We start from the raw sequence: 24,565 nt of genomic DNA, 5'->3' as shown, positions 1-24,565 counted from the left end.
GGCAAAGTACAGTAAAGTCTGGCAAAAAGGAAATGGGAAGCCATATGAATTGTTTCTACACTCAAATATGCAGAGAGCAAAAAGCAAATAGGAATTTGTGTCAGATAATAAAACAACCAGAAAAAAAATCCAACACAAAAACTTTGGTAAAAATATGAAGTGACACAAAGGAAAGTATAGAAATACAGCACTTCTCAATTTATTCACCTTCACATTGGCTGTGTGGAGGTAAGATTAGAACCCAATGACAAATGTAGGAATGCACTAGTAAAAAAGGGATGCATGCAGGGTGCTGGCAGTAGAATTTCATGATTTGAAATTAACAAAAAAGGAATTGTTTGGGTGGGGTTTGTCATTTGATAAACAAATTAAAATAAAATAAATAAAAATTTCAAAATATTTGGGGTTTTTTTCAGCTACTTTTCTGTGTTCTCCCCTTTTAAAGGGACAAGAGGAGAAAGGGGCAAAAAAATGAAAAATACCCAACCTATTTGAAATGGAAAAGAATATGAAATGGTGGATTTTTATATTTTTTTACTCTTTTAATGAAAGTTTTCCCTTTTTATGCAAAAAACCTAACACATTATCAAAATTTATTGAAGAAGATTCTCCTCCAAGTATCTTAAAATAATCAAAACAAGCTATTGTTTGGTCAGCACTGCTTATAAATTAGGGGAAAGTATGTTACTAACTGTAACTTACAAAAAGATATTGAACTTTTGTCTCTAAGAAATCTGCTTATTCCCATTTCATTCCAGCGACTGTCAGTTTTCTACCCAAAGTATTCTATACTGCAGTCAACCTATGACAAATAACTTGAGGTGGCTCTGCAGTACATGATCTCTTATCTTACCTATCCTGTGTCTATCTGCATAATTTCACTATAAATTTGAAAGAATTTAATTTAATGTACTCCTACTTCTTAAAGGATTATAATAATTTTCTATTTGAACTACAAGTATGATCATAGAAAAAGGAACTAGTTAAGAGGATTGCTTGTGACACTGGATTTATACTAAAAGGCCAATGTCAGGCCAGAGTTTCAGCCTTAATTCTGACAGGTCTTGGTTTCATGGCTTAGAAGTCAAACCTTCAACAGTTTTAAATGTATTCTTTTGTAATGACAGTATATCCACAAAAGAAAGTTGAAAGATGCATTCACAAGGCAGGGCCTGGGAACAGAGCAGTAACAAACGTACAACTCAAAAAAATCCCACTCTCAGAAAAGCTATTACAGCTATGAATGGGGGAAATGAGTAGGACATAGCAAGGAAATTAAAAGAGGCTTTCAACCAGTCTCTGGTGAGAATACAAAAATCTTTTGAGAGGTAAGATGTGCCAAATGGAAAAATATAAAGGAATAAAGTGTGTGTGTGGGGGGAGGGGTCAGGTCAGAGAGAGGGGAAGGACTGAAGTTCTGCAGATAAACATATTTCTAAAGACTTTCTGGAAAAGCCAGTACCTTTCTGACCCTGCTATTAATTTTTACTCTAACATTTTTTAATTTTCAGAGTGAGTCTGTGAAGATACATGGGAGTAGGTCTTTGTCTTCTGCGTTTGTGCAAGCCAATGTGCTAGAATCTTGTTATATGACTAGCTATAGGAATAATATTCATCACAATTAATGAGTGATGATTATTAGTAGTAATGACACAGAGCAGACACATACTAAGTTAGAATAAAATAAAGAACAAAATGTAAGAATGAAAAGACCACACTGTACAATAGTTACATTGCAAGTGTTTTGCTGTCCTAAATTAAAATCTTAATTTAGTTATTTTCAATCATTTTAGTGAAATCCATAGCATGCTTTTAATAAGACAGAGTAAAATGAAAAGTCTGCATATAAATCATGTTGAATGATATGATTGAGTATTTCTTCAGGTAACCCACTGTCATGACTCCAATACTCTCTGACCAGGTTCTTTTAGGTAGCCCACACATGGAAGGTGTGATGGTTGATATCATATTTACTTACTTCAGGATAAAGATGTTACATGGGATTTTTGATTTAGCAGAGTTATACAAAATATACTGCATAACACAATACAAGTGTAAGTTAAACTTCGCAAAATGTAACAAAAATTGCAACATGCTGTTCAATCACAATACCAGTATGATCCCTGTTACTGCTCTCTGTAATATGCTCACTGCCACAACACTGGCTGTCCCCAGTCACCACAAAGGAGAAACATGGGTTGAAACTGGATCAATCCTCTTTCTATCTTCAAAGTTGTTTTGCTAGTTGTCTAGGTTTTATACTCTCTGTTGGGTTTAGCCATGTATTCACACACCCCATGCTGGTGTGGTTAACCCAGGGAGATATTCATAGTTTTAACAAACTCAGGGAGAAACATTTACACCACCAGTTGATCCACTCAACTGCTGATAGCTGTTCATCTAAAACAAAGGCCACCCTCTGGTCCCCTTTGCCTTGAGATAAAGTCAGCTGCTTTGCAACAGCTGTGCTCAGTCACACCCTGCCTTAATCCCTGGATTTTGTGGGCACATCGCCCTTGCCCACCTCCTCTGAGCCTTCTTCCATCATAGGGATTTATTAGTCAGTCACAGCCACCCTCATGTGAAAACATTTCCTATGATTAGTAGTGTCTGCTTTGCAGATTTTTGGGGAGGTGTTAGATATAAATCCAATAATCATAAAATGTACAGTGTATGAGAAAAAATATTATGAACAAATTACCATACATTTTGCAGGTTTTGCCAATGATACATAAATACTAAGAAATGATATAAATGTTAACATATTATTACTCTTTCCTGAGGCTAAGTAGCTTGCTTACATCCACTGCTGATAATTATCCATGACCTTTCCTATAGGTGTTCATTTAACATTTGATAACACTCACTGGAACTTGAAAATTTCTATGTAAGTTATTAAGTTTTGTATAAGCTATTTATAAACTGGAAAGAGTTGTTCATAACTTTTCTGGGCAAATATTTGCAACCCTGCATTCTCTTAGCCTTCTATCTAGACTTCAGAAATCAGATTTGAGGAATTGAACTTTCTCTGTTTATGGCCTAGTCTGGCCAGTCACAAACTGCTTCCTACCTGAAAGCCATATAAACAAGTTTGACAGACCCACCAGCTTTAGCACAGATGATGAGAAAGTTAATATATGACTTCTGGTTCAGTTTCTGTTAGAACCTTGCCAGATCTTGCCCAAATCTTGACTGTAATAAAGCTTGTAGTGGCAATGGGTGCTGTGGAATCATAACGGGTCAATTGTTCAGAGAAAAAATTGTCATAGCTTCAGATAAGTGAGTGAAACCATGGCAGCTAAGACAGGCCAGGGTTTGTGTCCACTGCTTTTGAATATTTCAAATTTTGTAACCCATAGCTGTAAGGAGTTTCATCTTCAAATCTTAACAAGAATATAATGAGAGCAGCAACAAGACCAGCTTATGATTTATTAAGTATAGTTGGGCAGTTTTTAGGATCTGAAATAAACACCAGGGACCAGCAGATTGCTGCTTTAACAGTTAAATTTTAAACATGAGCAGTGTCTGTTAACATATCTGTTCACCGTTCTACTCTTATTGAAATGGAATAAATCTGTGTCAGGGGAAGTTCAGACTGAACATTAGGAAAAGGTTCTTCACTGAGAGGATGGTCGGTCACTGAAGCAGGGTTCCCCAGGGAAGTGGTCATGGCACCAAGGCTGTCAGAGTTCAAGGAGTGACTGGACAACACTCTTAGTCATATGGTTTAGTATTAGGTAGTCCTGAAAGGAGCAGGGAGTTGGTCTCAATGATCCTTATGGGTCCCTTCCAACTTGAGATATTCTATGATTCTAAACACATGAAGAAAGAAAAGCAAAAAATGATCACACAGATCCAGAAGATCATTATGACAAACCAATCTCCTCTTAACCATTGTTCCAACTGGGACTAAAAATAGATTTTGTCAAGCAATAATTCTTAGTGAAAGCACAGTATGAATTCTGAAATGTTTGGGTAGTAGCCACACAGCTAACCTCCTCTTTCTTCACTCCCTTCTCAACTCCTTTAAAGAACTTGATGACTGGTGGGTTAACCTTGGCCAGACCCCAGGTGCCCACCAAGCCACTCTATCAGTCCCCCTCCTCAACTGGACAAGGGAGAGAAAATACAATGAAAGCCTTGTGGTTTGAGATAAGGAACAGGAGATCAATCACCAATTACTGTCATGGGCAAAGCAGACTTGACTCAGGGAAACAAGATTATTGGCAATCAAAGGCCAGAGCAGGATAATGAGAAATAAAAACAAATCTTAAAAACACCTTCCGCCTACCCCTCCCTTCTTCCCAGGCCCAACTGCACTCCCAATTTTCTCTCCTTCCTCCCCCTGAATGGCACAGGGGGATAGGGAATGGGGCTTGCGGTAAGTTTGTCACACGTTGTCTCTGCCGCTCCTTCCTCCTCACACTCTGCCCCTGCTCCAGCGTGGGGTCCCACCCACGGCAGACAGTCCTCCACAAACTTCCCCAACGTGGGTCCTTCCCACAGGCTGCAGTTCTTCACGAACTGCTCCAGCATGGGTCCTTTCCATGTGTCCTTTCCATGGGAGCAGTCCTTCAGGAATGGACCGCTCCAGTGTGAGCTCCTTTCCATGAGGTCACAGGTACTGCCAGGAGCCTGCTCTAGCGAGGGCTGCCCATGGAGTCATGGCCATCTTCGGGGGCATCCACTTGCTCCAGCCTGGGGTCCTCCACGGGCTGCAGGGGAATCTCTGCTCTGGCGCCTGGAGCACCTCCTGCCCTCCTTCTGCACTGACCTGGGGGTCTGCAGGGCTGCTGCTCTCACATCTTCTCACTCCTCTCTCTGCCTACAGTTCCTGTTGTGCAGCAACTTTTTCCTCTTAACTCTGTTCTCCCAAAGGTGCTGCCACCGTCGCTGATGGGCTCCGCTTTAGCCAGCAGCAGGTCTGGCTTGGAGCTGGCTGGAATTGGCTCTGTCAGACATGGGGGAAGCTTCTAGCAGCTTCTCACAGAAGGTACTCCTGCAGCCCCCCTGCTACCAAAACCTTGCCATGTAAATCCAAAACTAAAAGAAGTCTCATCTACAGAAAACTCAGCCCTGGAATGTTGGCTGTTCATTTAAGGCATAGCATACTTATAAATTACTTTCCCCAGTGTTGGCTCAGATAATATTAACACTGTCAGGGAGGCTTGATTTAATGTGTTTCAGTTTGTGCCTGATTCCTCTTCTCCTGTCAGTGGGGACTACTGAGAAGAGTCTGGCTCCATTTTCTTCATTCCCTCCCATCAGGTATTTATACACATAGATAAGATCCCCACTGAGCCTTCTTGCTTCTAGGTTAAACAGCCTCAGCTCTGTCAGCTTATCCTCACATGAAAGATGCTCCAGTCCCTTAATCATCCCAGTTGCCCTTCTCTGGACTCAGTCCAGTATGTCCATACCCTTCTTGTACTGGGGAGCCCAGAACTGGACACAGAACTCAGGTTGTGGCGTCACCAGTCCCCAGTGGAAACTCCATCTGAACACAAGAAAACACTTTTTTACTGTGAGGGTGGTGAAACACTTGGGCAGGATGCCCAGGGAGGTTGCCATGTCCCCACCTGTGCACGTATTCAAAATCTGACTGGACACGGTCCTGGGCAACCAGCTCGAGGTGATCCTACTTGGGCAGGAGGTTTGGACAAGATGAGCTCCAGCTTCCAACCGTTCTGTGATTCTGTGAAAGCCAAATATAGAACTCTAAATTCAAATGACACTTCTATATGTAGAATCGGGTATTCTATTGCCAACAACCTACAACTGTAAGTTGACATTAGTGTCACATTCTTGACTGTAATACTTCGACTTTGATCTTTGATTCCCTGTCTCAGGTATCATTTCTGTAGCTGGTCTTTTCTGCAGGACCCAAGCCCAGGTGTTACAGATCTTGATTTGCAATGTAATAATTTGCTTGTTCTAACATTCCAATCTTCTGGATGACCTAAAACCCAATAAAAATCCAGCTATCATTCCATGAAAGGAAATTATCTCAATATTATTAGAAATTATGTCATAATTAGAAGTCTGAGTTTACCTCAGAATTTTTCTATCTGTATTTCTACGTGACACAATACACTGGACTATGCAAAGAATGATTAATAAAAATAGTAAGCAACTTCTAGACTAGGAGTACTGAAATGTCACGTTTTGTAGATTTTAGAAATGTATCTGCATTATTTATATAATGCAGAAGTACAGCTTTATTTTACACAAAATAACTTGCAAAATTAGTTCTTTTTCTAGAAAACAGATTAGAAACATTGTTCAAATGTGCAGATTTTAAGAGCCAGTGATGCTTAATTCTGATAAAGGACCCTAAGAAGTGAAAACAATTTGTGACAATTGAATTTCACAGATGGAAAAGTAGAGTAATACCATTGCAAAATGCAAGATCATGAATTAAATCATACATCAAATAAAAGTAATTGCGAATGTCTCAAATGGATATTGAAATCTCCAAGTATAGCTCGTGTATTGCAATGTGTTATGGAAGTCAACAAATGAGATGTTTTAAACAGATACTGCTTTTTGAATAAGAATGCTTATGCACAAAACAAGCTGACAAAATGCTGGAAAACTTACAAGACCCAAAAGTGAGAATAGGACATAATTAGATTGTAAACCTCAATTCTGTGAGGTGAATTCCCTGATAAGTTAGTCAATATATCTGAATCTAATCCCTTTTTCATTTATTATTTGTGGAATAAAACCCAAAACAACAGAACAATTCCATGAACAGTTAAATAGGATTTTCTAAAATTAAATGGTTGCATTTTTATCAACATATGTACATTCCTTCAGAAAAGAAACTGCTATGAATGAAAAATATTTTATAGCTTCTAGATGTTGGTACAACTTTCTGAAAAGCTTCAGAAGCCATTTTATGAACAGTAAGTTGAATTAATTTTCAGAAATTATTTACATAATAGTTAATATAATATTCCAAATTTACTACATGTTAAACATTCTCTTTAAGTCTTCTTAATGTTGAAGAATTTTTAAGGTTAAAAGTGCTACCATGACTGATGCTATTTGTAATCCAGACTAAAATTCTAGAACTTAGGTAAAAATTTCCAGTGTCTTCATGTCGCATAACATTTCTAGTGCCAAAATAAGAACAATAAAACTTGGAAACCCAGAAACTCCTTCCTTAGTAGCTAAATTATCAAGTTTTTGTGTTTCAGTTCAGATTAAACGTTTACTTCTAATCACTCTTATCAAGAGGTGGACAATATATGAGTGAAAGATCATGCTTTGTCTGACTGCAGCTCAGCATGAGCTTTTGAAGATGCTCTTGCCGTGCAAGTGGGGAGCAAGAACCTCAGTAAGCAAGGACTGTCAAGCATGAACAGAGCTAGGGAGATCTTGGAAAGAACAGGGTGGAGGCTTCAGAGGCTACAGGAAGTACAGAGAGGGGTTTTTACTTTCCTAGAGAGAACAGTGTAGTTTTTTCCATCCAAAAGATCCAGCTCTGAAAATTGCTGGACCACAGGAGAGGGTATACCATTCAATTACACAAGGGGTATTAGTAATGCTGTTTAAAATATCCTTCTCTTCTTGTTCGATCAACTGCATCTTATAAGCATCTTGTTCTAATAATCCTAGAAATCCAATACCATCTGGCTCCTGAAAAAAAATGAAAAGAGGTGTATCTGTTTCAAAGCTGTAGGTGATTCAGGGTCAGCAGCCATCAATCAGTTTCTAGGTTTAGAAGTTAGAAGTTCTGGAGAGATTTCACTTTTTTTTTTTTTCATCTTTTTCAGACGTTCTAAGGGGTTTGTTTTGTTTTGCTTTGGGTTGTTTTTTTTTGTTGTTTTTTTTTTCCCCTGAGCTCTGCTGAGTTTTACCAAAGCTTACTAGGAGAAAAGTGCTCTCAGCAGGAAGCATTGAACCAGTTTCTGCTTTGCTCTGACAATTACAGCCTGCGCGCTTCCCTCAGAGCTGAAGGCTACCCTGGCACATGCACCTCTCTCATGAATGATCAGGAGAAAATCAGGGAATATCTCTCTGTTGTGTGAGAAATTAATTTTCTGAGATCATGATGAAAGTCTGAGTAAAATACATGCATTTTATCCATCCAAAATCTACCATTGGAGCAATGTTGTTTTAAGAAAAGGAAACCAAAGTTCAGATACCAATGTAAATTAATTTTGATGCATCAGTAATCTTTTTCCTCTGAGCCAGGAAGTGTTGCTGCTTTGACTAGTAACACAAATATAGCTGAATAAATTCACCACTTGAATAAAAGCAGCATGAGATCCAAACCAGATCTTTTCGGCAATTAAATTCAAGCACAATCTCATCAGAGTTTTATAAAACTTTCTGTCCTGTAGTGTGTTTCTGCAATTGAAGCAGGTGACAAGATACCTGCTTTCTCACAAGTAGAGAGTTTGAATACTGTTCCAGGAACACCAAGGCATTTATGTCAGCAAAAGCTAACTCACCGTGATCATTATTTGTGATGAGAATCTGGAGAATAATGTTGATGATACACTTCTTTTTTTTTGCTATCCCCAGGCTTTTTTCCCACCATCAGCTAAAATCTGCTTTTGAGGATTATTTGTAGAGTCTTGATTACTCCCTGAGTGTCAGTTTCAGCAGAGGTTTTAGGAGAACTGCAAGTTCCTTTCTAACATTATACTTGTTAGCTCTTCATATCATTTTGACATCAAGACTGAAATTCTTTTATGCAATCCACATGATACCGTCTTCAAAATTTAGATTAGATTAAAATTCTATTCGTCTCATCTTGACTAGTGGAAGGGTTGGCTTTGAAAACTACCTTATTTTTCTGTGCCGTATGTGAAAAAGATTTTCCCTCTGCCCCTGCTGCAGTTTAACTCAGATGATAGAACTCAGGTTATTGACAGAGACTTGTGAAGGCTTGGCTGATATGCAGAGTGTTAATAGTGACTTCTGAAGACCTAGGAGGATTTAATCATCTGCCTATTTGCTCGTGTTTTTCAAAATAAATATGGTGAGAATTGTGAGTTTTCTGATTTTTCCTTCTCATCCCTGAAATACAGTTGCCCCATACTCTTTACTCTGTGAATTCATACAAGAATTATGACAGAGGCAACAAAAAACACAGAAAATGATACATAACTGTCATAGGTGGCATGAATTACCTTTTTTTTTACTTTCAAGAATACAGCTACCAAGTTGCATGAAAAGTCTAAATTAATATTGTGTATTAATATTGTGAGTCACACAATTTAATTTATTGCCGTTATTCACAGGTCCAGTTATTTTGCTTTTATATATAATGTATTTCAAAATACTAGTAAAACAGCGCTCATATTCTGGACATGTATTCTGGGTCATATATTCTTGGCAATTATTTTTTCAGGTAGACATAGACATTGTCCTTTTTCTTGTGCTTCCCAACTCCCTGAAATAGTATAAGCATATCCTACATTAAAGGCCTGAAGATGTTTTTCTAGTAACAGAATATTTCCAGAGCCTGTTGTCTGGTCTTGAGGCTTAACGGGATTGTCCGACCTATCCAAACGATCACCTTTTGTTAACCTCCAGTACATGTGACTGTCTGTTGGGAATGATCCTTGGCCTGATGTCTCACAAATTGTTCTTGAGAACTGACTGTTAAAGTATGAGTTGGTAATGGTCATAATCATTCCAAGAGCCAACCTAACAGTTTAACAGTATAGAAGATCAATGTCTTTTTCCCACTTCCAGAATGACAAAACCCCCCGATACTTATTACTATAGACATAGCTATTTTATCTTACATTTTTTACTTCCTACCATATTACTATATTTTAATACTTATGTAGCTCCTAAATAATACTGTTTGGTTCTTAGGTATTGCTAATAACTCCAGTCTTTTTTTTTTTTTTTTAACCATTTAGTATAATAAGGGTCTATTTTATCTTGGAAAAAATGCATTCTAGTATTGAAAAAAAAAATACAAACAAAAGACAAAAGTGAAACCATAGTGCTCTGATCCTTTCTGAATACTTTGATACAAATTCAAAAGAGAACTGAGCCTTCCTTTAACATCTGGCTTGCTCCTGTGCTGATTCATTTTTCAGTTAAGTAGGACATCTAGAAGTCTCCAACAATCTTGTTCTTTCTGTCCTCAACTACAGTTACAATGAACTGCAATAGTTAAGCAATCCTTGACTAATATGATTCCTTAAGAATGAACAAATCAGGCTGATACTTTCTCTAACACAGTGTTGAGGCCAATTCACTGGACTTAAATCAGCTGGAGTTGGCAAAAATTAATTTTCTTTTCAAGATTTATGCTAGTTCTCAGGTAGATTAGACTTAATTCCTTTGCTGTAATTAGGGAACAATTCTACTGAATACAACAGAGTTTAACTCCTTGAATAGTTTAGGAAATTAGTTCTATTTTAGTTCACATTTAGTTCACAGATATGCCTACATTTTCACGTAGTGTGGAGTAATAAGAGAAGATTTTTAAAGTGAAGCAGTGAAGCTACCTGATACTGCCACCTGATATCCATTCTATTCTTCTTTCGGGGAGTTTTGCTGCAGACTAGCCCTACCAATATGGATCAACCATCCATTAGTCGCTGGAGTGCACTAGGTACATTCTTGAAGTGTTTATTTCAGGTTTGTTTCATCTGAACATTCACTTGTTCTGAGATTGCTACCCTATGTGAACCAAAGTATGCTGAGGGGATGATTTGGAGTTGGCTTCAGAAGGATACTTCTGATCTTAATGAAAAGGTTACTGTAAATGCACCTATATAATGCCTGCTATAGGAACTCAAAAAAGCTCAGAGAAATGGACACAAAGTGATAATAGATTTAAAATTGATTTGTGGATCTTGATGTGTACTGCAGATCAATTTGTTCTGCACCAGAGACTTATGTCCTTAATATGGTTCCAGATTTTGAATACTGAAGGTGTAAAAGATATAGAAGAATAAGATTCTTAAGAATACACCTACATGGTAGTTAATGTACAGTTGATCTTAACTTAGTATGAGTTGTCTTAGTGACTACTTTCTAAATTTAGAAATATGCCACTTCTAGTAGGAAAGAAAAAAAAAAGTATTGAAAAATCCTAAAAACAAGATCAGAAGACAAAATTGTTTGTGAAATCTCTGTAATTATTTTTTTTTGTAAGCAATTTTATGCTATCTGAAATTGATCTTTTCTAAGTCTAGCAATTTGAATAACTACTAATCTGTGTTGGGAACATATTCATGAAAGTTTTAGGCTTTTAAAGGCAAGTTATAATCAACTATCCAACTGCATCTGGATTTTTCAGTCAGAATTTAACCACAGTTGAAGAATGAAAAACATATTGAAAATATTTATTGATACTAGTACATTTGTTTAACTTTGAAAGTGAGTTCATTGCAATATATAAAACAAAAACCTAAAAACACACTCTGAGTCATATTTAGTGTAAAATCAGGCATTACTGGACACATATAAATAGTTTTACCTATAGAATTTTTCATGGTATAGTAATCTTCTATTCAACTGAGAAATGCTAACATTCAAGGTCTAACTGTACTCATGGTACAGTGCTCATTACTCATTACTGCACAATCCATTACCCTTTTTTTTTTTTTTCATGATTTTATCTATCATTCACAGAGGTCTCAATTCAAATTCAGTGAAACTAGTGTAAATATTCCAATCAGCTGAGTGTTAGGTACTTAACATGTTTTGTGATTTGTTATATTATAAAATATAATATCACCATAGGTAATTTAATTACATTAGAGTACTTTTATCTCAAACTGTTTCATTGTTCACCCTCTTACAGAAAAAGAGTAGTTTTCTATAAAGTAAAATTAGCATATAATATTAAATTATTTTGGGTAAGCAAATTCTTCTAACAAAGCAAAATGCATGAAGAACTGTTGTCCAACCTTCTCACCTCTCTGATGAGGATTTATAGATGAAATTCTAATATTTGTATTTTTTATATGTAGAAACAGTAATGAAGGAAAAAAACTCTCTAAAGTCTGTGTCTTTGAGATTTCAAAGCAGTAACACCTCATTCATGAACCACAATGTATTAAGTACAGCAAACAATGTTTTAAAACAGTTGAGTATTCAACATGAAAGAAGTAAAAAGGAACACAGAAGGCAAATCCAGTGTGCTTTTCTAAGTATTGTTTAATAAAACAAATTGTTTCTGCATTGAGCAATAAAATCGGCAACACAAGTGATTCTATCTGGACAGCAGTGGAAATATATTATCACAGGAACTGCAGAGAAGCAGAATCCTCAAGGCAAATCCAGCAGTAAACATGGTGGTCAGTGGCAGAACACAGATATTGGTGGCTTTGGCTCCCAGTCTACATGTTATTTCCGTACACAATAATTAAAGCTAAGCTTTTCTTTTGCATTTAGAATCCTGTTACAGTTTTACATTGCCCGTCATACTTTCCATCTTGAATGTCCTGTTTTCATTTTTAAAAAGTTTACACGTGCGTTACTGGCATGACTAAATATTTTCAAAGTTCAAACACCAAAAGCAAAGGTAGCATGGTGATGGGCAAAAGAAATGTGTATCCTTTTCTAACTCAATCTGTTTTCATTTCATTCTTCAGACACCACTAATCAGGGAAGCTGTTTGAAGGAATGTAACTGAAGTAAACACTCCAAACATGTTTCAATGAATGTCAGTGCTCTTTATCATCATCACTGATGGTCACTTTCAGAACCTTGTTCTGTGATTGTGCTAGAACTATTAAAGGGCTTGAAGCTTCTTGTCCATTGTTGTGGACTTTGTGTTGGCAAGTACAGCAGTGTTAAAGGACAAAATACATTTAAAAACACTGCCACCTTCTCTCTTAATGCAGCTGTAGTGCAATTAACTAAATATGACTTATGTAAATTAGTATGAAGATTAAGGAATATTAGAAAGGAATTTTATCACAAGAACACAGTGTGTTCCTTAGTAATTTCCATTGTTAATATTTCTAGCAATGTGTTTTCCCCCAGGCACCATAAGCATCATCAGTGACTGCAGCAAACCTGTGAAATTCAGCAGAGTGAAGTCAGTGGGACTAGAGGGAATGCCATTCTCAGTAGCTTGTGAAGTTGTCTTCAGGTTTGGCTGAGATATAAACTTCTGAATATGTCCTTTTCTTCTCCAGTTTGTATTGTGAGCAGTTTTCACCAAACGTGAATATGATCGACTGTGCCACTGCAGCAGTGGCACAACAGCATGTAGATCCTGGGACAATGCAAGTTCTTCAGAGAATGTAGGAAAAGGCGTTTTATCAAGCATATTGACAGAGACGAGCATATTGACATAACCTACATCAACTGGAGAAGCAGATTTACTTTCTACAGGCATGCTCTGCATAGCCCATCTATTCAAGCAAGCTCCCCCAAAGGTTTTAAGCTAAGAAATAAAGCCATGTTTTATTCAAACAGCATGTTTGATTATAAGCTTTTTAACAGAGAAAATCAAGGAAGACAGAACGTACACAGAAAGAGTTTATTAACAGTTCTTACCTATTGCACTGTGCAAATCACTGATTCCAGCCATCTCAACGACTTTCTGGCTTGCCTCAAACCCTGTGTACTTCAGTCCTTAGAAAATATTGTCATCAATTTGGAGGCCTGTGACTACTCTTTAAGAGCTGCAAGAACCCAGATCCCTACTGTCCCTGCCTCACCAGTCTCTTGAACCTTCCCCCCTAAACATGAAATTTTCCTCCATCTTTCTCTCATCTCCTTCTATCACCAATGAGAAAATAAACTAGATTCACAGGAATCCACTTTTCAACTCTGCTCCAAAAGAAGTGATAACACTGAGCAGAAAATAACTCAAGTTCCACTGGTCATTAAGAAAGAGCATAGTAGGGCACACAACTGGGAGGAAGGACTAACGTGTTTTGATACTTATATAGGCAGTTCTTGCATTTCAGTGATATAAAATACATGACTTCCTTCTTATCCTGTAGCAAGTATACTTTAACAGGCAAAGACACAATCTCAAATTTTTTAGAGTGACTGTGTAGTACTCTGTTTATGAAGAATCCTCAAAGAAATCTAATCAGTCTCTGACTTTGCTTTACAAGAGTCATATTGTCTCTTACCCTGTGTTTCTTACCAAGGTAGTTTTAAGTAACAGGTTATACACAAAAAATCTATTTAATTCTTGAGCTCCCTTAGAACTGGGTATTTCATGGAGTTTGGTTCACTGTTGCAGCTGTTTATTTTGTTTTAAACATCTTCTATCAACACTTCGGACTTTAACAAATCCTTTGTACCAGCCTCATAAAAATCTTTCAGAGTGAATATAAAGACATATAATTTAGTTTTTCTAAATATCTCCTTGAATATTCCATTTGTACCCAGAATGTCTGTTGGTCATGGAGGCTCTCTGTTAGGCTTTCTATTACTGCTGTCTTTCTAGAGATTTGTTGTTGGTTTTGATACTGTTACTTGCTCTTCAAATTCTTTTGATCCCTCTAGTGTTTTTATATGAATCCATGTTTTCACATTCAACCTACCAAGTCTGCGATGGGTTTTTTTGATTTATTTATAGGGAACTTCAGATTCTGATCTCTGTTTCTTGCTTTCCTTCCCACACCCTCCAGTTTAGCCATGCCAGCTCCCTTTTATCCATTTTCAAGCCCTAATTAATGGTGTACATTTATTTCTCTGTCTCAAATACAGTATCCTTAGATAGTCTCTACTTTTTCTATGAGCATTTAACACCATTTTCCTCTTTTAAGCCTCCTTTTAACAAACTGCACTAATAGTTTCTTTTTTAGAAACAGAGGACAACTGTGGGCTTGTTTTTTACTTTTGTTCCTTCTGCAAGCATTTTGAATCTAAGTACATGATGGCCTCTGTTAGAGAGACACTCTTCAATTCTGAATCAGGACATATAAAATAGCCAGAACCACGGCAAAGGTTGCTTTGCCTTTTGTGTTTTCGAACCTACTGCTCCATGGAACAGTCACTGATCCGACATAAAGAGATAATCTTTAATTATGCTGTGTTGAGCTATTTGCCCAATGTACCATGATAGCATGGTAATCTCCCATTACTCCTGAGTTTCCTGTACTCACAGCCTTTCTGACCTCACCCGGTCACAGTCACAGCCACAGTCATGGTCAGGGGTTTCATGATCTTAGAAAGAGAACCACAATAAAGACGACAGGCAAAAAGAATGGTTTGTTTTGGGTTTTTTTTCCCCTAAGGAAAACCATGACACTTGAAATAAGACATATACTCTTTCTAGAATTTCTTTTACCTCTGAGACTCCTTGGACTGCCTTTTTGGCCGGTTTCTAGTCCTTACACTGGTATGTGTGCATGTTGAGTACACAAAACTGTGAGTGAAGTAAATGAGAGCTGTGTAGGGTGTAACAGGTACACAGGACTGGATTTGAGCAGCAAGGTTGTAGTGGGACCAGGTCAAGAACCACCTTCTGCTCCTTATGGACGGTTCCTGAGGGCTCTGGGACTGACACAAAGAGTGGTGGGGAAACCCACCTGCACCAAATCGTCACCAGACCAGAGGAGCTCATGGCCCTGCTCGGGCATGAGTACAAGAGTCTAGGGGCTGGAGATGTGTTGGGAGATGTACGTCATGCCACAGGGATATGCACATCCTCAGAGACTGCGGCCATGGGCAATCCATACCAGGGCTAGGACATTAAGGAACTGAGCATCAGGAATCCATTAAGCACAGGGCAGAAGAAAAAATTGTGTTACATACAACACCCCAGCCTCCTACAACCACCCTGGAGGAACTGGGACACAAGCCTACAGGAAAGATGGGGAGGGACTTTTTATCAGGCGTGTAGTGACAGGGTGAGGGGTAATGGCCTTAAACTGCAAGAGGGTAGATTTGGATGAGATGTAAGGAAGAAGTTCTTCACCGTGAGGGTGGTGAGGCACTGGAACAGGTTGCCCAGAGAGGTTGTGGCTGCCCCATCCCTGGCAGTGTTCAAGACCAGGTTGGATGGGGCTTGGAGCAACCTGGTCTAGTGGGAGGTGTCCCTGATCATGGCAGGGGGGTTGCAACGAGATGGTCTTTAAGGTCCCTTCCAACCCAAACCATTCTATCGTTCTATGATTCTATATTAAGTAATGCTTAAATGTGATGCTTTTAAACATGCATCAGAAATAAAGTGCGCATGATATCACAGTCCCAGGAAGCAGCAAACATGGGCTGTCCTGCAAGGGAGGGGTGCTGAGAGGGGGGAGTGACAGTGAGCTCAGTGACAAGGGGTACTGTCCCACAGCACCCATGCGAGAAGCACAGAGCGGGTCCGGGGATGGCACTCAGAGCCAGCCAACAGTCAGTGGTTCCCAGGCAGCTCCCCAGTGAGGAAACAGATCCTGAGATCAAACCAGTAATTCAAATATTTGGGTGAGGGTCAAGGCCCAGGTAAGCACGGTAGAAGGTCAGGTACTAGCTCACTTGCAGCATAGCCCAGGTGAGGACCAAGGGCGAGAATCTGAGCTTAAATGCAGCTCCTGAGCGAGGTGGGGGACCCCCAGCAAGCCCCCCCCCTCAGCTCCCTCTCAGCTCTTTTCACAGCAGTTTGATCCAAAGTCAAAGCCACATCCCACCAGAGCTGACCTCAAACACAGGCGGGCAGTCTGCAAAGTGTGCGTGTGACGTGTGGGGAAGTGGCAAGAGGAGGTTCATTCCTGGCCCCAGCGTGGTGACACAATGTTCCTAAACATTTTCTGATCTATTCTCTTCTTTGATAGATTTTTTTTTTTTTTTTCCTGAGAGGCTCTTAGAGTCAGGTATCTTCTGTGGGTATTTCTCCAATCTCACTTAAAATGTACTTTATTTTTGTTGTTAGTATTTAATGTCTCATTGATTGGAAAGGAAACATAATCTTTAAGATACTGAACTGGAACACACATAACTTGGGATTCATTTTTGCTTTTAAATGGCTTCACTGGGGTTCTGCATAAACCTTTCTGCTTTAGTTGTCCTTTAGTACAAAATAGAGCATTGTGCTGCCTTTCACCCAGCCTTACGTAACTTTAAGAGTTAGAATTTCATCAAGTATCTTACTGTATGTCCGTACGAGTCCCAGTCTTGGACTTTACTTAGTCTTCATCAGTTACATGGAAACATCTGGGGTTATAGATAGGAAGTTTTTCTCCTTGCCTAAAGCAGACCTAAAATATAACAGTTATCATAATCACTTTCAAATTTCATCTCATCATCATTTCATCTCATGACATGGCATCAGCATTTTGCAGATATTTAATTTCTTGGCTGATTTTCTAAGTCATGTATGATACTACTGTAACTCTATTTCATGCATAGCTCATTACTTTTCATACTCTTCACTATATAACTTTTTTTCTCTTGATTTTATTGCTAAGAAACCAATCTTTGTTCTCTCTTATGTTTCTTTTCCATCTTCCCCTGTTCTTTCCATTGCTTTTACAGAATGTATTTGTTTACTTAACATTATTAATTCTAGTAGTCCCATAATAATCTTTCAGTTGCATGAAGACTACTAATGTTTTTTGTGAAGTCAGAGTACCAACCGTTAAAATACTACTGATTACTTATTTTAAAATAGCTCAGTAGTTTTATCCTGTATAAATATTGTGAGGAAGCACAGTTTCTTTACTTTTAAAAATGAAGTTTGTATATGATACCAGAACTGTGCATAATTACATGAATGAAGGGCAAAATATAAGTGGGCAAGAATTCTTCTACATTAGACATGCAATAGCTTTCTTTTTGAAGTGTCTAAAAAGAAAAATAACCTTTTATAAACATCTATTTTAGTAACCCCTGAGAAAATCTCATTATGAAAAAGGTATGTAAAGATGGGTTGCTGAATGTAGGATTTCTAAATGTACAGTAATATAGAGCATAGACTTTTACACCTGATAATAGTGACAGATGTAATAGCACCTATAATGGATATAATAGTTCAACACTGCTACCTTAAAAGAAAAAATGCTAAATGATCCAAACTACACATTTGATAGCACATTATCTAATGGTATCGTTGAACATCATGAGATTCTGAAGATAATGGAATGGTCTCAAAATAGAAAGACTATGAGTATTCTGTAACAAGGCTAGTAGTTTTCGTGCAGATCCATGTCCTTTCTTTTTTTTTCTGTGGGGAATTAGCTCCCAGGGGTGGAAATACAGAGACAGGCAGAGGAATTAGAAATTAGCATACTTGCCTGGCTGTGGAGCTAGGAGGTTAGAGTACTTCAACTGTTTGAAGGCAGAGTTGGGATTTACTAATTAAATTAAAACTATTCTGGGAGGAGGATCAAAATCTGGTTTCCACCTCTTCTGAGTTTAATATTCTACACCTCAAGTCTGCTATTATTATGACTAGTTAGTCATAGTCCACATTTTCTGAGATCTTCAAAGGCTTAAGCAGTGCTGGTCATGCTCCTACACAAAGGTCATTGGGACAGGTTCACATGCAAACCAATTTACTAATAAGACAGAGCTAAATTTTAGATGCTTTCATCCCGATTTAGGTGATGATAGGAGAGACTGAATATCAGCCTTTGACATTATTCTGTAATTTTCAACAGCTCACTGAGTCATTTAATGCTCTCCAGCTCAAGGTTTCCACAAACACTGTCTTTCCTGTCCTACTTTGATCTTTCAGCATGGTCCAAAGTATGCTTCAAAATATTTTTTAAGTACGTGGGGGAAGAGGAGAACATTTAATGAAATTATGTAATTAAAGCAGTATCAATCCATGTGCACTATAGAGATAGACCAAGTGTATGTAGGTGTAGAAATATACACATCCACATGTCATTCCACATGCTGTGTAAAAATGAAAACAATATAAACAAATTTCAAAATATAAATGTGATTGTTTATTTTTATTAAATGGCTTCTCTTGTAAGATGCGGTTTATTCTTTACAATAATTTTCTCATTTGTAAATGTCAGTTTGGAGGCCACTATCTTAAAGTGTAAGATAAATATACTGAGAAAAAAAAAGGCATTGTAGAACTAAAAGGGAGAAAAAACATTATATTTAAGGCAAATTAAACTGCTACTAACTCAAAGCTATTGACAATTTCTAAGGTATTAAACATCATATTGTGTTTTCATCATTTTCTGTATGACTCCAAGAATAACCTTCATAATCTTATTTTGGTTTTCTTTCTGTTCTGTAATCACTCATCTCCATGCAATAAAAATTGCCAGATATATTGAAGGACCAAAAAAGACTTTTCTATAAATTAAATAGTCCTGTAGGACTCTGTAGTCTGCTGGCTTTGACTGTGATACATCAAGAACCTCAAGCATATGACTAAGGACCTTTGGTTTTCAGATGTATACTTTGAAAACTAAGGATTTAATTAAATGTTTTGCTGAGTGTATGTGAACATAAAAGATTTGAGGATGTGCTTGTATGTTTTCTTCATTGAAGCTGTAATTCACATGCCTACATTTTCAGAATATCTACTTTTATTATAAATTAATGAGAAATCATTATCAGGAAAACATCTATGGTTAAAGCTCATGACTTGAGCTTAGATGTTCTGGATAACTTCTTAGTTTTGCCACAGATGTCCTATCTTAACTTGGTTATCATTAGGTTTTGTCAACAGGGGGAGGGAATATGGAAATCATGCTTTTAAGCTCTTTATCTTCAATACATAATGCACTAAATGAAAATCAAATTTTTAGCAGGAATGAAATAAGAAAAATCTGACTTTAGTTACAGCGGTGTAGTTCTGATCAGTTAATTGGACTCATTCCAGTTTCACATCAGAGTAATTAGATGTAGATCTTGCTTTGTTGTATAATTTCTATTTTTGTAATGGGGGTTTGATATTCAACTGTATTTGGTGTGAAAACAGAAATATTTTTCTCTGTTTGAATTCCTAGGCTGCCATGGAAAATAGAGATGAACCTTAAGGAACAAGTGTTCTGAAGCTATCCTCCATAATGAAGCAGGTGTGAAAGTCAACTCCCATTTGCCAAGTGAAACAATGACTATAAAATCAGCAGTTCGCATGTTCGCGTGCTTTCTTCAGCTATGCGTTGTAAATGGGCAGGTAATATGTGAGAGGCAAATGACTGCTGAATGGCGAGTGGAACCAAAACCTAGTGTAATAAAATGGAAACCAAGGGAAAACATCTGCTCAGACTTTTACAGTGAATGCTGGAACATGAATAAAAGTATTACTGGGGAAATCTCGGAAGAAGAAAATCTCAGTATCCCTCAGATATGCCCCTTACAGCTTCAATTAGGTGATAGTCTCTTCATCTCCTCTGAGCCATCCTTTGAGTCCTACGGAATGAATGTGGTAAATGTGTCCAAGGAAGAATTTATTAACTGCCCTAAAGCTAGTTTTCTTCAAAAGCAGTTGATTTTTGTTTGCCAGATAAGAGGACTGCACCAAGTTGACCCTAACTGGCTTGGTGCTGGAACTCATTACTTTGCAGAGCTTCATAAGAGAGGTCCGCTACTGTGCAACATGGGCCTCCGTCTGAACGTCACCGTGAAGCAGCAATTTTGCCAACAGTCTCCAAATGCACCATTATGCTCTGGGCATGGAAAATGTCTAAGCCATGTTTGGGAAAAAGCATATAATTGCCATTGTTTCTCACAGTATTCTGGAAGATTCTGCCAGAAGTTTGATATGTGCTCCACTAAACCTTGCCACAACAATGCCTCCTGCACTGAGAAATCAGAACTTTCTGGAGATTCTTACGAATGCACATGTCCTCCAAAATTTTCAGGTATTTCTTTTCCCTTCTAGCAAGAAATGTTACATAGATAATACATTTTCCTTAATGGATAATAAAACAGTGAGAACATCATTAGCGAGGTTTTTGTATGATTTGATTGTCCATTGCCACTACCATGCCTGCACTGGGTCTCTTTTACATGTAGTCACTCATAGGAGACTGTGCAGTCATTTGAAGACAGTTTGTACTTGCTTACATTCATGAGTGCATTGTGGGGAAAACCAGAATAAGTTCTTATCATGCTTCTTTCCCACTTAAGCACGAGGCATAGGTAAGTACTTGTGAACTTACAGAAGTAACTGATTTTTGTTTGTTTGTTTGTTCAGCAGTTCAAGTTCTTACACCAAAATAACATAAATCATTTGGAGTAAGCTCCCCCCAAAAGTTAACCAAACTGCTGAAAAACAGCAAACAGTTTTGTTGAAATGAATTTTTCATTCAATCTGCCACAAACCCTCCCTTTTCAGTTTAAAGACCTTTTAAATTACATTAGAGAAACTTTTTAAATCAAAATTTTTTTTTTAATTGAGAAGTCAAACATTTAAGTAGAAGAGCAAGCAAAACAAAGCACTTACTCTTTTCTTTCAGATTGTTTTGCGCTGTAAAGTTCCTTTCAAAAGGAGTTTGCTAAACGTACTGTTATCACCAAATTAAATATTTCACAAATAAAATTCACCTAATTCTATCTAGGAAATATTGCCGTACTTACCCAAAACCCACTGGAGAAACTGAATCTGGGTTTTGGGATTGGACTACCAGAGTGTGCAGCATGATTAGATACATTCTTACCTAACCATTGTCCTGATTTCATGGAGGAAGAAAAGGGGATGAAGGAAATTATGGGTATATTGTTCCTGCATTCAGACCAAAGGGGTTTGGGAATCCTTCAGAAAGTACCAGAATTATTAATTCACATCACAAAAAGGATTGTTGTAGCTCTTTCTGTACTTGTGGTGCAGAATTCCAGCAATGTTCCTTTGATGGACTGCATTTCTGTGCACTCGCAATAGCGATGCTATGCTATGAAACGCAGCTGATGAGTCAGGAACAAGTGAGGTTCATAGAACACAGAAATGAAGGTTATGTTGCATAAAGCTTGCTGTAATTTATTTTTAATTGCTTTTCAAACTGCATAATAATTTGGTTACTAATGCATTTGCAAATAGAAGATTATGCAGGTATGAATAAGTCAATGTTATGAGAAAAAGATTTTTATAATTATTCAAAGTTTAGTAAAGTAGTGGAAAACATTGATGCTATGCAGTACTTTTTCTATTTCTTTTATAATTTATGGGGGCTGTGTAAAATGCTTTGAAAATAATATCAGTAAGTGTCTGGTACTACTTTAATTCAAATTAATGGAGAGATTCACAAGCAATTCTGTTAAAACAATGATCATGCTTAATGTTAACAATAAGCAATGCTTAAAATAATCTGTTAGTCTACATGGGACAATGTTAGCTAATACCATAATTTTGTACTAGCAATACTGGTCCAGTAAATAAGCTGTATGTAAACAAGAAGAACTAGGAGATTAAACATACATTATGGACGTGGCTACACAAGAGTAAGGGAGGAAAAAAGTGCATCCCATAATATGAAGTCTATTAGAAATTTGAAAAGTTGTTGAAGTGTGAATAATGTCATAGCAACAATTCAAGTGGCAAGCATAATTATAAGGTACTTAGACCCATATGCTGTAATAGCATAAACATTTTAAAATTGTAATTTCCAGAAAGCTGCATATTAAGAAAAATTCAGTCAAACTGGACTCCACATAAGAACATCTTTTGTTTGCAATGCTGGAAGAAACTGTAAGCTAGATTCCTGTCAAAAAGAAACAAATATTACAGTACTAATGGCACTTCTGCATTTTAAGCTACATGTGAATTTGTAACTATATGGCAGATGAGGTTGAGCACAGTAGCTCATCTTACAGCAGCTGAATATCTTTCTGTCGTGCTCTAGAACTTCAGTAATTCTGGTGAAAACTAGAGACCAACCTTAGCACAAATACCTATGTATCCATCCACCTATCTATTAAATATAATTTTTTATTTTACATATAAATTTGACATTTCAGGAAAAAATATTAATTTTTACTAAAGTTCAATGTTCCTATTATCCCTTTTAAATAGGTAAAAATTGTACAGAAATAGTTGGACAGTGCCAGCCCCATACGTGTTTCAATGGTAACTGCAGCAATGTTACTCCAAACACTTTTCTTTGTGAATGTGACAAGGGCTTTACAGGTAAGAATCACCTTTGTTTCCTGTCTTATAATAATGGTTTCTGTGTTATAATAATGGTGTCAACTTTTGCTTTATTAAAGCAGTTATTTTAGAGGATTGTTGCATAGTTTGCAATTTCCTCATTTTTTTAAAAAAATAGATTTTGTAAAATAAAATTCAGACTTCCATGTGACTATTCTAAAATACCCATGTACTAAAATAAAACCATATAAATGATAGAAGCTTTTCATGATTGGATCCCATCCAAGAATACCTTTCTTCTATTGGCAGTATGGCAAAGGAAGACTCATAATCACTAACTCACTGGTTCTCAAATACAGAGTTTGCAAGAACAGTATCAGAAGCTCTTGCTGGATGATTTAGAATGATCATGACAGCTGTATTCATAATTTCAGCATCTTTTTAATAGCTGTGCTAGAAAAACAAGATGGGAATAATTTAAAGAGTCAATAATCTCATGATTTAGTGGTATGTCTTGATTAAAAAAAACCCCTAACCTTCAGAAGTTAATCGGTTTACTTATGATATATTGGACAAATAAGATGCTTTCATGAGAAAAGCTTGAATCGGAAAATGTATCTAAAGCCATCCTATTGTAAACACTTTTTCTTGGGGGTCAGGATAGCAGCCAAACCTAAAACACTATTCATTCTTGTACTTCACAGCAGAGATTTACTGTGTTGGTATAAGAGAAGTAGCAATACTCAGAAGAATATTTTTTAAGAATGAGCTAAGCATAAAGCTAGCACTTGCATATCCAGGGACAGTAAAACTTTTAAAAATGTCTCCTTCTTGGAAGCATCACTTATCCCTGACAATCATAGAATATAAACAAATCATTACATTGAGATGCAGAGCTAAAAGAAAAACAAAAAAAAAGAAAAAAAATAGCATAAGAGAGTTAGAGGGATCCAAGAGCCAATCTTTATTTTCATATTGAAAGACTGAACATTCTTGTTGGCATTTTAGTAAAGTCTGTGTAGAACTATAATTTTCAAAATGGGATAGACATGCTTAATTCTAAATGCCTAGTAAATCTGTTTTATATTACTCTCCTTTTCCTCCTTCACTGTAGAGAGCATTGTGGTCAACATCATCCTGAGAAAATTGGAAAAAAAAAAACCTTTTTTTTTCCAAAGGAGAAAAGTCCACTAGTAAAGTTTTCTAGAACTGGCTTTTCCCCCACGCATGGTCTCTAGCTTTTTGGGCCAATTACTCTTGTCCCTTTCACTCAAACTGTGTGGCCACCTTGCTTTTGAAATTTTCCCCACAAAAATCTTTTGTATCATTGCCATATTGACCTAATGAGGGAGACGAAGGGAGGAGACAGGAGGAACACCCTTCCAGATATGGCAAACCCAAACCCCTAATGACATGAAAATAGTTCAATACACTCAACTCTAGTGGATGGCACCAATCATTGCAATCTACTCTCCAGGGTGCTGGTAAGGATTGTGAAGGAGAAAAGAAGACTATGAGTGTGATTTAGCTCCCTTTTTATTCTCCAGTTAGCTAAAAGAAAATGGAGAACCCTTTCTTGTTTCTAAGCATAATAAGTATAATGGGAGGATGTACCTCTTTTTTCCT

The 24,565-nt window shown here is 37.2% G+C and overlaps 1 protein-coding gene across 1 annotated transcript in view; it reads left to right on the top strand.

Annotated features, from left to right (window-relative positions):
* EYS (eyes shut homolog) overlaps positions 1 to 24,565 on the top strand; it is a 938,397-nt gene that overhangs the window by 99,058 nt on the left and 814,774 nt on the right. The window contains exons 2-3 of the mRNA XM_069804576.1: positions 19,860 to 20,717; positions 22,865 to 22,978. Coding sequence (XP_069660677.1) covers positions 19,964 to 20,717; positions 22,865 to 22,978 — 868 coding nt within the window. The 5' untranslated portion in view covers positions 19,860 to 19,963. The remainder of the gene's footprint in view (positions 1 to 19,859; positions 20,718 to 22,864; positions 22,979 to 24,565) is intronic.

This window comes from Haliaeetus albicilla, chromosome 17 (genome assembly GCF_947461875.1).
Source record: "Haliaeetus albicilla chromosome 17, bHalAlb1.1, whole genome shotgun sequence".
Lineage (NCBI taxonomy): Eukaryota > Metazoa > Chordata > Aves > Accipitriformes > Accipitridae > Haliaeetus > Haliaeetus albicilla.
The sequence above is the reverse complement of the archived record's forward strand: the minus strand, read 5'-3'. Positions and strand labels throughout refer to the sequence as shown.